Source organism: Monodelphis domestica, chromosome 2 (assembly GCF_027887165.1).
Source record: "Monodelphis domestica isolate mMonDom1 chromosome 2, mMonDom1.pri, whole genome shotgun sequence".
In the NCBI taxonomy this organism is placed as follows: domain Eukaryota; kingdom Metazoa; phylum Chordata; class Mammalia; order Didelphimorphia; family Didelphidae; genus Monodelphis; species Monodelphis domestica.
Genome location: NC_077228.1, coordinates 135,610,945 through 135,625,626, shown reverse-complemented (window position 1 = coordinate 135,625,626; position 14,682 = coordinate 135,610,945). Strand labels below are relative to the sequence as shown.

Here is a 14,682-nt window from a genome sequence, read left to right as displayed (position 1 = left end):
ACAACTTGAGTATAAAGAAGGAAACTATAAGCAAATTAGGTGAATACAGAATAGTATACATGTCAGATCTTTGGGAAAGGAAAGATTTTAAGACCAAGCAAGAGTTAGGGAAAAAAATCACACAATTTAAAATAAATTGTTTTGATTACATTATATTAAGAAGTTTTTCTACAAACAAAACCAAAGCAAACAAAATTAGAAGGGAAAGAACTAATTTGAAAAAAATCTTCATAAAAAACCTCTGACAAATGTTTTATTACTCATATTTATTAAGAAATCATTCAATTATAGGAAAATCAAGTCATTATCCAATTGATAAATGGGCAAGGGACATGAATAGGCAACTGTCAGATAAAAAATCAAAACTATTAATAAGCACATGAAAAAAGTGTTCTAAATCTCTTATAATCAGAGAGATGCAAATCAAAACAACTCTGAGGTATCACCTCACAGCTAGAAGATTGGCTAACATGATAGCAAAGGAAAGTAATGAATGCTGGAGGGGAAGTGGCAAAGTTGGGACATTAATTCATTGCTGGTGGAGTTGTGAACTGATCCAACCATTCTGGAGGGCAATTTGGAACTATGCCCAAAGGGCGATAAAAGACTGCCTTCCCTTTGATCCAGCCATAACCCTGCTGGGTTTATATCCCAGAGAGAGTATAAGGAAAATTTTTTGTACAAGAATATTCATAGCTGTGCTCTTTGTGATGGCAAAAAATTGTAAAATGAGGGGCTGCCCTTCCATTGGGGAATGGCTGAACAAATTGTGGTATATGTTGGTGATGGAATACTATTGTGCCCAAAAGAATAATGAAGTGGAGGAATTCCATGTGAACTAGAACGACCTCCAGGAATTGACGTAGAGTGAGAGGAGCAGAACCAAGAGCACATTATATACAGAGACTGATACACTGTGGTATAATCGATGTAATGGACTTCTCCATTAGTGGCAATGCAGTGTTTTGAACAACTCAGAGGGATTTACAAGAAAGAACACTATCCACATTCAGAGGAAAAACTGTGGGAGTAGAAACACAGAAGAAAAACAACTGCTTAATTCCATGAGGGATATGATTGGGGATGTAGACTCTAAATGATCATCCTAGTACAAACATCAACAACATGGAAATAGGTTCTGATCAAGGACACATGTAAAACCCAGTGGAATTGCACATTGGCTATGGGAAGGGGTAGGGTGAGGTGAGGGAAAGAATATGATTCTTGTAACCAAGGAATAATCTTCTAAATTGACTAAATAAATTTTTCAAAAAAAAAAAGAATGACCACAGAGAATAAGATGGCATGGGACTTGTTATAATCTATATCAAAGAGAGGGTAACTGTATATCTGTATTTATATCTATATCTATATATGTATGTATGTGTGTGTATATGTGTATGCATCTCCCAATATTGGATGTCAAATCCAAACCCTGAAAGGAAGCAGTTCTAATTCTGTGGGTGTGATGATTGCTAAACAAATCATGGGAAGAATTTCTTAAGATAGAAATCTTGCCACACTATTTTATAATTTGTAATAACAAGTTCTGATATGGTCTGCAGAAAATGGCCCCAGGAAATGCTCCTAAAAGAAAGACCCATGAGAGAGCTAAGACATTTATGGAATCACACTGTTGTAAATGATTCTTTCCTTTCTGGTTGGCCACGTGGAGAAGGCAATCCAAAGATAGGGAAATGAGTCAGAAAAAAAAGAAAAAGAGCTAGAGGCAAGGGCTCATGGGAGCCAGTTCTTGCCAAAGAGAGAGATCCAACTGTTAAATTTAAGCATAGGAATTTATACCCTAGAAATCAGCAAGTACTACAAATCAGTTTAATGGATTTTTTTGTTGATTTTATAGGCTCAAAGTGATGGAGAAAATGTTAATAATGTAGATTAAATATAAAAATGTGTCATGTTGTTAAACAAAATACTTCTTGTTAGAAGGATCACAATAAGACTCACCTGACTAATCAAAAATAATGTGAGGTTATGACTCTCATTAGCTGTCAGCATTAGAAAAATAAGGAGATTTCTGGTTCCAGAGCCATGATGACAGAATAGAAGCAAGGAAGCTAGAAATCACCATAATAATCCTCACCAACCAATCTTAAAATAACATCACATAATAAATAAAGAAGTGAAAGAACATGTGAAGCAACTTTCATGAAGAGAAAACTTTGAAAGATAGAGAATATCTGGGGCACAGGGGTGCACAGCCAGCAGGAGACTAAAGCAAGGAGTAAGAAGCAAGCCAACAGCAATCCCCACCTACACCACATCTATTGTTTCAGTTTCTGAACCTGGGCCAAAGCCAACATCTAGACCCTGAGACTCTGCCTGGGCCAATAGCACTTCAACCCAATGCACACCACTTAAAAGTTCTAATCAAACCTCTTGTGAAGTCTGGAATTCCAGCCCGGGGTGGTCTGTGTTATATAGCCTGATCTGTATAGGCCCAGAACAAGGCCAGTGATCTCAACCTGAGATTGTGGTGAGGACATATATCCCAGTTTTTGGCATTTCACAGACCCAAAGCTGGGTCCCCAATCCCCAACAGGGGCTGTCCTTAGGGGGCTGACTTGAGGGAGCTGGCTGACCCTTGCCAAAATTCAAGGCAGAGCCACAGGGAAAGACAATCTGTTGTATGCTGAGTGACTGACCTTATCAATCTGAGGAGACCAGGAGTCTGTACCCAAGCCTAAGTCTATATTTGAGCCATCAGTAGTCTCAGGGGGGTAATTGAATCAACAGAGAGAGATGGCTCTCAGAGCTCTCAACCCACATTCCATCATACCATCTTGGAAGAACTGAAGTTTGCAGAAACTCAGAAATAAGGTTAAGGATAGTATCAAGGCATGGTTGAAGTTTAAGAGGATGCCTTAACCTCTTAGAAAACTGAGTCTTCCTTTAAAAAGGCTGGGAAAAATCAGCAAATGTTAAAAAACAAAACAAAACACCTAATCATAGAGAATTTTTATGATGACAAAGAGCAAGGCATAGACACAGACAAGGACAATGAAAGCAAAGCAAACACTTGCAAAGTCCAAAAGAAAAATATGAATTGGACTCAGATTTAGTAGAGCTCAAAAAGGACTTCAAAAATTAACTAAGAGAGGTAGAGGCAAAATAGGGAAGAGAAATGAAAGTAATGCAAGAAAAAAATGGATCAAATGAAAAAGGAGGCTCAAAAAATGAAGGAAGGAAATAATTTTTAAAAAATTAGAATTGGGCAACCAGAAGTGAATGACTTTATGAGGCATCATGAAACAATGAAGCACAACCAAAATAATGAAAATACAGAATAAAACATGAAATATCTCATTGAAGAAATAACTGACCTGGAAAATAGAAAAGACAATTTAAGAATTATTGGACTACGTGAAAGCCACAATAAAAATATTAATCAAAGGAAATTGCCCATATGTTCTTGAAAAAGAGAAAAAATAGAAATTGAAAGAATCCATAATCACATACAGAAAGAAATCCTCAAATAAAAACTCCCAGGAATATACTAGCTAAATTCCCCCCCCCCCCAAGTAGAGGAGAAAATATTGCTAACAGTCATAAAGCAACAATTCAAATACCATGGAGCTACAATCAGGATCACACAGGACTTTTGCAGTTTTCACATTAAAGGATCAGAAGACATGGAATATGATATTCTGAAATGTGAAAGATCTAGGTTTACAACCCGGAGTCACCTACCCAGCAAAGCTGAGTATATTCTTTCAGAGGGAAAAGTGGTCATTCAATAAAATAGAAGATGTCCAAGCATTCCTGATGAAAAGATCAGACCTAAACATAAACTTGGAATCCAAACACAATACACAAGAGAAGCCTAAAAAGGCTAATAAGAAAGAGAAAATTTAAGGGGCTCAATGAAGTCTAACTATATGTATTCCTACATGGAAAGAAGATATTGGTAATTCTTAAAAATTCTTAAAGTACTAGAGGAGTTAGACAGAATTCATTTAGACAAAGAGTAGAGAAGTAAACTGATTAGGATTATATGACATGCAAGAAAAAAAGGGTGAAAAAGAGGATTGCACAGTGGGAAAAGGTAATGGAGAAATGGAATATGATAAAATATCTAACCTAAAAAGGTGTGAAAAACTTTTACAGTGAAAGGGAGGATGAGGGCGGTGGATGGGCAATGTTTAAACTTTAATTTGATTGTAACTGGCTCAGAAAGGGAATGACAACCATTCTCATTTGAGTATAGAATCCTATCTTATATTATAGAGAAGTAGGAGGGGAATGACAAGGGAAAGGGGGTGGTAATAGGAGGAAGAAGGAAGTGTGGGATAATAAAAATCAAAATCCTGGTGAGGAATAACAGAGTGAAAGGAAAAAAAGAACATGATTAAAAAAAGGAAAATAATATGGAAAGGAATATATACTTGATAAATATAACTGTGAATGTGAATGACATGAAATTACCCATAAAAAGAAGTGGATAGCAGAATGTATTAAAAACCAGAATCTTACTATATGTTGTTTATAAGAAACACATTTGAGGCAGGGTGACAGACACAGAGCAAAGGTAAGGGGTTGGAGCAGAATTTATTGTGCATCATCTAAAGTAAAAAAAAGCAGGAGTAGCAATCATGATCTCAGAAAAAAAAAACAGAAGTAGATCTGATTAAAAGAGATAAGGAAGGAAATTGCATCTTGCTAAAAGGTATTATAAACAATAGAATAATATCAATATTAAACATATATGCACCAAATGGTGCAGCCTCTAAATTTTTAAAGGAGAAATTAAATGAACTTCAGGGAGAAATAGACAGTAAAATTAGACTAGTCGGAGGTCTCAACTTCCTCTTTCAGATGCAAATAAATCAAAACAAAAAAAAATAAGAAGTAAAGAAAGTAAATGAAATCTTAGAAAAGTTAAAGTTACTATATCTCTGGAGAGAACTGAATGGCAATAGAAAGAAATATACCTTATTTTCATCAGTACATGGCTACTATACAAAAACTGACTATGTATTAGGGCATAAAAACTTCACAACCAAATGAAAAAAGGCAGAAATAATAAATGTATCCTTTTCAGATAGTAGATCATAACACAATAACATTATAATCAGTAAAACTCCATGGAAAGATACATCAAAAATTAATTGGAGAATAAATGATTTAATGCTAGAAAAAAGTGGGAGTCAAGGAACAAATTATATAAAAAATCAATAATTTTATTAATGAGATCCATAATGAGGAGACAAGATATAAAAATTTATGGGATATAGCCAATGCAGTGCTTAGGGGAATATTTATATCTTTAATGTTTACATCAATAAAATAGAAAAAATGCAGATTAATGAATTGATCATGCAACTGAAAAAAGTAGAAAAAGAACAAATTAAAAATCCTTATTCAAAGACCAAATTGGAAGTCCTAAAAATTAAAAGAGAAATGAATAAAATTGAAAGTAAGAGAACAATTGAACTAATAAATAAGATTAGGAATTGGTTTTTAAAAAAACAAATAGAATAGACAGAGTGTTGGTTAATTTGATTAAAAAAAAGAAAGGAAAGAAAAAATGAAAAGGATGAACACACCACCAATGAAGAGGAAATTAAAGCAATCATTCAGAGCTATTTTGACCAATTATATGCAAATATATCTGACAACCTAAGTGAAATGGATGAGTATTTACAAAAATACAAATTGCCCAGATTAACAAAAGAGGAAATAGAATCCTTAAATAATACAATATCAGAAAAAGAAATTGAACAAGCCACCAGTGAACTCCTTAAAAGGAAATCCCCAGGGTCAAATAGATGCACAAGTGAATTCTATCAAACATTTAAAGAGCAATTAATCCCAATACCATATAAACTATATGGGAAAATAGGCAGAGAAGGAATATTACCAAATTCTTTTTATGAAATGAATATGGTAGTATTCCTTAAGCCAGGAAGAACAAAAACAGAGAAAGAAAATTAAAGGTCAGTTTCATTACTGAATATAGATGCAAAAATTTTAATTAAGATACTATCAAGGAGGATATAATAGCAATATATCACAAGGATCATTCACTATGACCAGGTGGTATTTATACCAGGAATGCAGGGCTGGTTTATATTAGGAAAACTATGAGTATAACTGGCCATATGAATAATCAAACTAACAGAAATCACACGATTATCAATAGATACAGAAAAAGCCTTTGACAAAATACAACACCAATTTCTATTTAAAGCACTTAGAAAGCATAGGATAAAATGAGTCATTCCTTAAAATGATAAGTTTTATATAACTAAAATCTTCAGCAAGTATCATTTGCAATGCAAGTAAGTTAGGAGCCTTTCCAATAAGATCAGTGGTGAAGCAAGGATACCCATTATCACTATTATAATTTAATATTGTATAACTGCTAACTTTAGCAATAATAAAAGAAAAGAAATTGAAGGAATTAAAGCAGGCAAAAGAAAATTAAACAATCACTCTTTATATATGATATGATGGTATACTTAGAGGATCCAAGATAATCAAATAAAATGCAGCTGAAATAATAACTTTAATAAAATTTCAGGATACAAAATAAATTCCACATAAATCATCAGCATTTCTATATATTATCAACAAAGTCCAACAGGAAGAGTTAGAAATTCCATTTAAAATCACTCTAAACAACATAAAATACCTGGAAATCTATTTGCCAAGGCAAACACAGGAATTATATGAACACAATTACAAAACACTTTTCCCACAAATAAAAAGACAGATATAAACAAGTGGAAAAATATTAATTGCTCATGGATAGGCCAAGCTAATATGATAAAAATGACAATCCTATCCAAATTAATTCATTTGCTCAGTGCCATACCAAACTACCAAAAATTATTTCATAGAACTAGGAAAAATAAAATTCATCTGGAAGAACAAAGTGTCAAGAACATCAAGGTAACAGTTGGAAAAAAAAATGTGAAAAAAGGAGGCCTAGCAGGACCAGATCTCAAACTGGTAGCAATCATCAAAACAAGCTGGTACTGATTAAGGAATAGAATGGTGGATCAATGGAGGAGATAAGATATACAATATCTTGGGGCAAATGACCCCAGCAACCTAGTGTTTGAAAAACCCAAAGACCACAGCTTTTGAAATAAGAACTTACTCTTTAACAAAAACTGCTGGGAAAATTGGAAAACAGTATGGCAGAAATGAGGTATAGACCAATATCTCACACCATATACCAAGATCAAATCAGAATGGATCTATGATTTAGGTATAAAGAGTGATACCATAAGTAAATTAGGGGAACACAAAGTAGTTTATCTGGCAAATCTTTGGAGAAGGGATGAATTTATGACCAAACAGGAGAAAGAGAGTATTATCAGATGTAAAATGATTAAAAAGAGGCTAATTACCTTAGGACTGAATTTGTTCATTGAAATCTATCAGGTATCATAAAGACTCAATCGTAGTGCTAGAAAGAATACTTCCTTTTATTTCAATTTCATTGTTAGCAGTCTAGGAATGCAGTGTACCTGCATACTGCCATCAGATTGATCTTCTGAAATGAGCTTTATTTCATTGCTGAGCCCAGAAATTTCCAGTGGTTTTCCATTGTGTATATCATGAAATACAGACTTATTATGCTGACATTAAAGGCTCTCACCAATTTGGTCCCAGCATTATTTTTTACCACTACTCATATACAAATGTAATACAACAGTAAAAAAAAAAAAAACTCACCATACATCAAATAGATTTGGGATGTTTCCCTTAATTCACCGTGCTCTTCGCCTTAAGAGACCTCATTTCAGCATATCTAAATTGTCATAATTGTTCATTAAACCTCCCTTGACCTCCTTAGCTAAAATAGATATCTTCCTCCTATGATTTTTTTTTTTGGAGTTAACACATAATGTATACACCACTCATTTGTCACTTATCACATTGCATTTATCTTTTCAAGATTATACCATGTCCTTAACCAGATTTTAAGTTCCTTGAGGGTAGGACCACATCTTGTAGATAGTTCTTTGTATTCTCTATAATACTTTGTGAAATGTAATGTATATAACAGGTGCTCAATAAATAGGTTGAATTGATCAGTCCTTTGGCCCCTCAACTTAACTTCTCCCTGATCCTTTCAGGACTCCAATTTGGGACAATAATTCTATTTAAGACACAAAAGTTATTCTTCAATAACCTTGGTAAACTGAATAAGCGGTCAGAAAGGAACTGAAGAGTTTTAGCATGGTATATATGGCACAACATTTACTTCTAGAGGATTACTATAGAGAAATAAGACATCTTAAAGATTACCTTTAAAAATGTACTTTTAAGCACTGAAATGATTTCTTCCTTAAGTTTCTCCAACTTTTCCTTTGCTACAAGAGTCTGATGTGATTGCTCCTCACAAAATTCATCTAGAGAGTATGTATGGGATCGGTCCAGCTAATACAAGAGTAAAGAATAAGCCTTTGAAATTTAGAGTTACTTGATAAATCTAAGGTAAGAAAAATATTTTGCTAATTGTTTTCTGATCATAAAAGAGGAAATTAAAAGGATATTTCAACATAATTGCTATAAAAACAAGCAAATACAAAACCCCAGATAATTTGCAGAATTAACTATGTCAAAAGAATAAGGAAACCCATGATTACCAATTATTAAAACTAGTTTTAAGGAAATGTACAAATTTAGAATGAAGGCAATTTTTAATGATCTGTAACCCCAGCCTCATCCACTTCCATCCTCACTGCAGGAAAACTTCATAGAATAATAATAGAAAAAGTTTCCAACCAGGAAATAAGAGGCATAAGTTCTATTTTCTATTCTACAACCACCTACTTAACTATTTAACCTTAGACTAGTGTCTGGATCACAGATTCCTTTTCTATAAAATTAGGAAATTGCTGCATGACCTTTGAGATTTGATTTGACTGATGCTCAGTGCCTCAAACTCTACAGGTCTCAAATTTGAATCATTATCTTCCCCTAAATAATCTGTCCTTTTCCCTAAATGCCCACTTATTATTGAAAGCACCATCTTCCATTCTTTCAAACTCAAAATATAGGATCCACTTTTAACTATTCCTCTACAATAATTCCCACTCTCTCTCTATTGCCAAGTTCTACAGATTGCACTTTAATAGTGCTCTTGTTTCTTTATCTTCTTTTCCACTGACACTGCCAACATCCTTATCAACTCTCAGTAGTAGCCTTATAACTCATTGTTTCCCATGAGTGCAGAGTTCTAGGGGGCAAGTATATAATGATTAGATTATAGTTAGAGTATGGTTATTCTATGATTAAAATATGGAGGTAGGGGAGAGAGGTTTCTAACATTTTTCTTCGGTAACTACAACACTCTGAATCAAGGGATAAAGGGAGAGGAAGCAGGAAATTTGCCAACTGTTGGACTACATTTTAGCTGAAGTACCATCTAACTCTAAATCACTTTCTTCCAAATGTATGTAGCCTTTTGTTCATGAATATTCCTATTAAATCAGGTTCTTATCACTTCATATCTATTGCTACTGCCTCTTTAATTGGTCTTTTGATCTCCATTCTTCCTCCTGTTGCAAACAGGATCTATCAAAACTAAAATCATGTTAATCTCCATAATGTACAATTTTAATTACATAATTTCCTTGTACATTAATTTTCAAATAGTCCTCTTATAACAAAAGAATAAAATTTAAATTCTTGAACCAAACATTCAAAGACCTACACAATCTAATTGCAACCTAAATCATATGACCAAAACTTACTAGACATCTACTATTCAGCTCAAGAAACATGTTGGGAACCTGTGTGTGAAATATTTTTTTAGAACTAAGAGACAAAGATGAAAACAAGGAATTTATATTCTGATAAAGAGATAAGGCATATAAAATGGGCAATAGCAGGGTAAAACGATAAAGGTGAAGGGGGATATAGACAAAATAATATGAAGAGGGAAGAGAATAATGTGATACAGTATTAAGTGAGTGGCATTGTCTCACAGAATAAAGTATAATATATTCAGTTCTGGTCACCATATTTTAGGAAAGAAAATATATTGACACATGGCCAGATCATACATATCCTGTGATAAGAAAATATTATTCAACACTTGATGCCACATTTTATTTAGGGCAATATCTACCTGGATTGTGCCTAAAGGTTGATGACCAGAATAGTAAGGGGAATCGAAAAGCATGACATGTGAGGATGAATTAAAAGAATTGGGGGCAGAGCCAAGATAGTAGAATAAAGGAAGCACATATTCTCCCAATATTCCCCTCCAAAAAACTTAGAAACAGTTCCTACAATTGAAGTCTGAAGCATAGAAAAAAAAAAGGTGAAGGTGAGAAATTTTTCCAATCCAAGACAACTTGAGAGATCAGTAGGAATGGTCTATAACACAAATGTTGGTACAGGCCAAAAGAACACATGATGGAAAAATGAGTTGTGGGACTGGTATGTTGTAATAGAAGCAGTTTTAAAGTTCTAAAGGAATTTTAAAGTCCCGAGATGTTAAAAGGATTTTGTGAATTAAAATTCTGTGAATTTTAGATTTTCTACATCCTGTTTAGTTTTTAGAAATTTTAGCAACCAAGAATGTATACACTCTTACTTAAGGGTTAATGTTGAGGAGGATGGCCTATGATTGACATGTGCTAGCAAATGACAAATGAGAAATAACTGAAAGACCCCCTGGGCTTTTTTAGTCAAACTTAAGCTACCATTGGTACATGTGAGATGCAGGAAGTGATGTAAAGAATGGTCTATATATTTCATGTCACTTCCTCTTTCCAGCCTCTCTTGTGGAGACATTGGGCTCATTTGCGATGTTGGTCTCTGTCTGGGGAGTGCTAGGTGGCTTTTTTGTGTGCTTGCAGCTCTTGTCGGGTTTTGGCATTTGTGGCTGGCCAGTGAGGAGACTGGGAGAAGCTCTGTAGCATGGGTCTTGTGAGGAATCTTCCCTGAGCTGTCTCGGGGGTTTAGGCTGATTCCTTTTTTTCCTTTATCTCCTAAAATGCTATCCTCCTAGGAAGGCCCTCATCTCAGAGGAGGCCTCATGGCTAGAAGCCAAGCTAGATTGAGAAGCCCCCTTGGCCTAGACCTCCAACTCCTATCTGGCTTGCCAGAGCAGTCCAAATTCCCTTTCCTCTCTCCTTCTTCTTAATTTCTTCCTACTATTGTAATTAAACCACCATAAAAATCCCTAACTAAATTGAGTGTTCCATTGGAATTGAATTTTAATCCCTGGTGACCACTAAAATAGTATATTCAGTCAATAATCCCTAATTTTACCCTTTACAATACCCCTGTGCTAACACTGGATGCATTACAAAAGTGCTGTTCAATAGAATAGGTTCCCTGTCAGATCAATGTAGAAGGGAAGAATTTATGATCAAACAAGAGATAGAGAGCATTACAAGATATAAAATGAATTGTTTTGGCTATATTAAAAACCAATGTAAGCAAAATAAGAAGGGAAATAACAGCCTGGGGAAAAGTTTTATAGCATTTCTCTGATAAAGGGTCTCATTTCTCAAATATATAAAGAAATAAGTCAGACATATGAGAATATAAGTTATTCTCTAACTGATAAATGGTCAAAGGTTATAAATAGGCAGTTTTCAGATGAAGAAAACAAAGCTATCAATAATCACATGAAATAATGTTCTAAATCCCTTGCTTAGAGAAATGCAAATTAAAATAACTCCAAGATACCATATCACAACTTTCAGATTAGTCAATATGACAGTCAAGGAAAATGAATGTTGGAAGGGATGTGGCAAAATGGAGAACCTAATGGTTGGTGGAGTTTGTGAACTGATCCAACCATCCTGGAGGACTATTTAGAACCTTTATTATACTCTTTGATCCAGTAATGTCACTACTAGGTTTTCATCCCAAAGGGATCCAAAAAAGGGGGGGAAAGGACCCACTCATACAAAATTATTTATAGTAGCCCTTTTTGTGGTGACAGAGAATTTGAAAATTAGGAGATGTCCAACAGTTAGGGAATAGCTGAGCAAATTGTGGCATATGGTGGTGATGGAATACTATTATGGTATAAAAAATGATGAACAGGATGATTTCAGAAACAGCTGAAAAGACCTACATGAACTGATGCAGAGTGAAATAAGAAGAACCAGGAGAACATTGTACAGAGTAATAGCAAAATTGTAAGATGATCAAGTGTGAAAGACTTGCCTATTCTCAACAATATAACGATCCAGGAAAATTCTGAAGGACTTATGACAAAGAATGCTATTTACATCCAGAGAAAGAACTGTTGGATTCTGGATGCAGATAAAAGCATACTATTTTCCACTTTAGTTTATTTTTGGGTTTTTATTTGGGGGTTTTGGTTTCATATGAGTATTCTCTTACAACAATGTCCAATTTGGAAATGTGTTTTGCAACATAATGCATGTATAACACAGATCAAATTGCTTACCATCTCGAGGAAGGGGGAGTGAAGAGACAATTTGGATATTTTAACTTCAGGAAATTTATGTGAAAAATTATTATTACATATAATTGGTAAAATAAAATCTTAAACAAAAAAACAAAGTGCTGTTTGGCAATCCCATTGCCTAGATTCACTTCTTGGTTGTAGTTCCAGGGCTAAGAGGAGTGCTTTTGGTCACAAAGGAGCACGATCCCTGAGGAACACTATGACTTTTGATCACAAGGGAGTAGGAACCTTAAGGAGCAACAGCACTTTGGGCTATAAGGGATCAGGAGTCTCTCCTATACATGGACCAAAACATAGACCAAGAGAACAATGACCTCACCTTTTCCCAGATCACACTACCCTGGAAGCACTGAAAACTTCCAAAGCCCCAGCACTAACTCTAAAGACAGTAGCGTGCGCACACACACACACACACACACACAAAATGCCTGGATCTTGAGACAATGTCTTCTCTTTCTCCTACCCCGAGGTGAACAGAGCCTAACTTAAAGATAAAGTTCCAAGTCAGAAAAGAGGTTGGAAAAATGAAAAAACAACAACAATCTGATCATAGAAAACTACTAATTCTCACATGAGCTAGGGTACTTTTCCCTTCCATAGTTTGATGACTAAAGCCATTAATAAAAACTGACACTGACTTAGGAAGTTATTGAGGGTTCTCTGGTATAATAGTAACCTAATTATCAGTATCTACAAACCTTTTACATGTTTAGTTTCCATTTAAAAGGAATAATAATTTGGCATTTGGCCTCCAGTCAACAGAAACCTCCCCAACAAAACAATGCAAAGTCAGGTCTCTTTCTGAGGGGACTCATTTCAATAGTCTCATTAGGATTAATCAGAATAGATTAATCTGAGTAGCTCTCAATAATGTGATAGGGTGAGAGACCAACCAGGTGGGTAAAATGTTTCACAGATGTTTTTGATTTTAAGTTCAAAAGGAAGCTTATTGTTTGCCTCGGTTTCCTCACCTGTAAAATGAACTTGAGAAGGAAATAGCAAGACAGTTTTTTTCTTTGCCAAGAAAACCCCAAACAGGGTAACAAAGAGATGAATGTGAAATGACACAATGTCAATAACAACAAGGATTATAAGAGATGGAGATGACAAGTCAACATTCCAGGCACTGGCAACAGCCAGTGGGAAATGACAGAATGATGTGTGTGAGAAGCAGCAAAGGTGTCAGTATTGTTCCATCATAGTAGAATTTATAACAGTTTTATGTAAGAAGATATCAAAAATGGCGAAGAATTTTTAAAAGCAAGACAAAGAATTTTATTTCTGATCATAGAAGTAACAGAGACACTAGGATTTATTGAGTGGTAATGGTGAGTGATCAGCTTCCTCTCAGACATAAACCTAATCTCATCTTGACTAAAGGTATTACATATCTATTACCAAAAAATGCTATAATATTTATTCAACCTTTTTTTATTATTGCAAAATACTTACTAAGTTCAGGAACTGATGGCTTATTTAGATAGTGCAGAGGATAGATTGCTGGTCCTGGAAGTCAGAAAGACTTGAGTTCCAATCCTGCCCAAGACACTAGCTATGTATGTATTGATCAGTCATATCTCCAAAGAAGCACTGAATGAATGGCTAAATCATGTGGATATGCCTCTAGAAACAGGAGTTTTATAATGGAAATTCACAGCAAGTTCTGCCCACCATAAGGAGTCCAGATTTAGTGATCCAAGTAAGTTATGCAAGAAAATGGTAGAGAATATATAACACAGCACTGCAGCTATACCTACCAAGACATTATCTGGTGATTATAAGTACCTCAGAAACTTTTTGTGACTTTTTGTGAACTGTCAGATGGCAGATTTCCATGCTACCTGTACAAATACAGACTTCAAAATAGTCCAGAGAACCCAACTTAGCTAAGTGTACAGGCAGTAAAACCTAACCTGCATCAGACATTTAACAGCTGTGTGACATTGAGCAATTCATTACTCTTTCTAAGATTCAGTTTCCCTAGCTGTCAAATAGGGGCAATAGCATCACACAATATCACACAAAGTTGTCAAGATAAAGCACTCTGCAAATGTTAAAGTAGTACATATTAGCTATTGTTACCATTATTATAATAATACCAAAACTCATCAAATGATTATGTAATTTAAGGTTTTATAAGATTAAAATCAGGAAAATTATAAGAAACATACTTTTTAAATATTTAGCTCTTCCTTTGGATGTTTTAGTTGTCTGAAGAAAGGGGATGGGATGGAGGAAGGATCAGA

The 14,682-nt window shown here is 34.6% G+C and overlaps 1 protein-coding gene across 3 annotated transcripts in view; it reads right to left on the bottom strand.

The window, feature by feature from the left end:
• DNAH14 (dynein axonemal heavy chain 14) overlaps positions 1 to 14,682 on the bottom strand; it is a 433,094-nt gene that overhangs the window by 360,509 nt on the left and 57,903 nt on the right. For all 3 annotated transcript variants that reach the window (XR_008916229.1, XM_056815999.1, XM_056816000.1), the window contains exon 11: positions 8,281 to 8,412. Coding sequence is in view for 2 of the 3 variants with exons in the window: in XM_056815999.1 (XP_056671977.1) it covers positions 8,281 to 8,412 (132 nt within the window). In the remaining variant the exon portion in view is untranslated. The remainder of the gene's footprint in view (positions 1 to 8,280; positions 8,413 to 14,682) is intronic.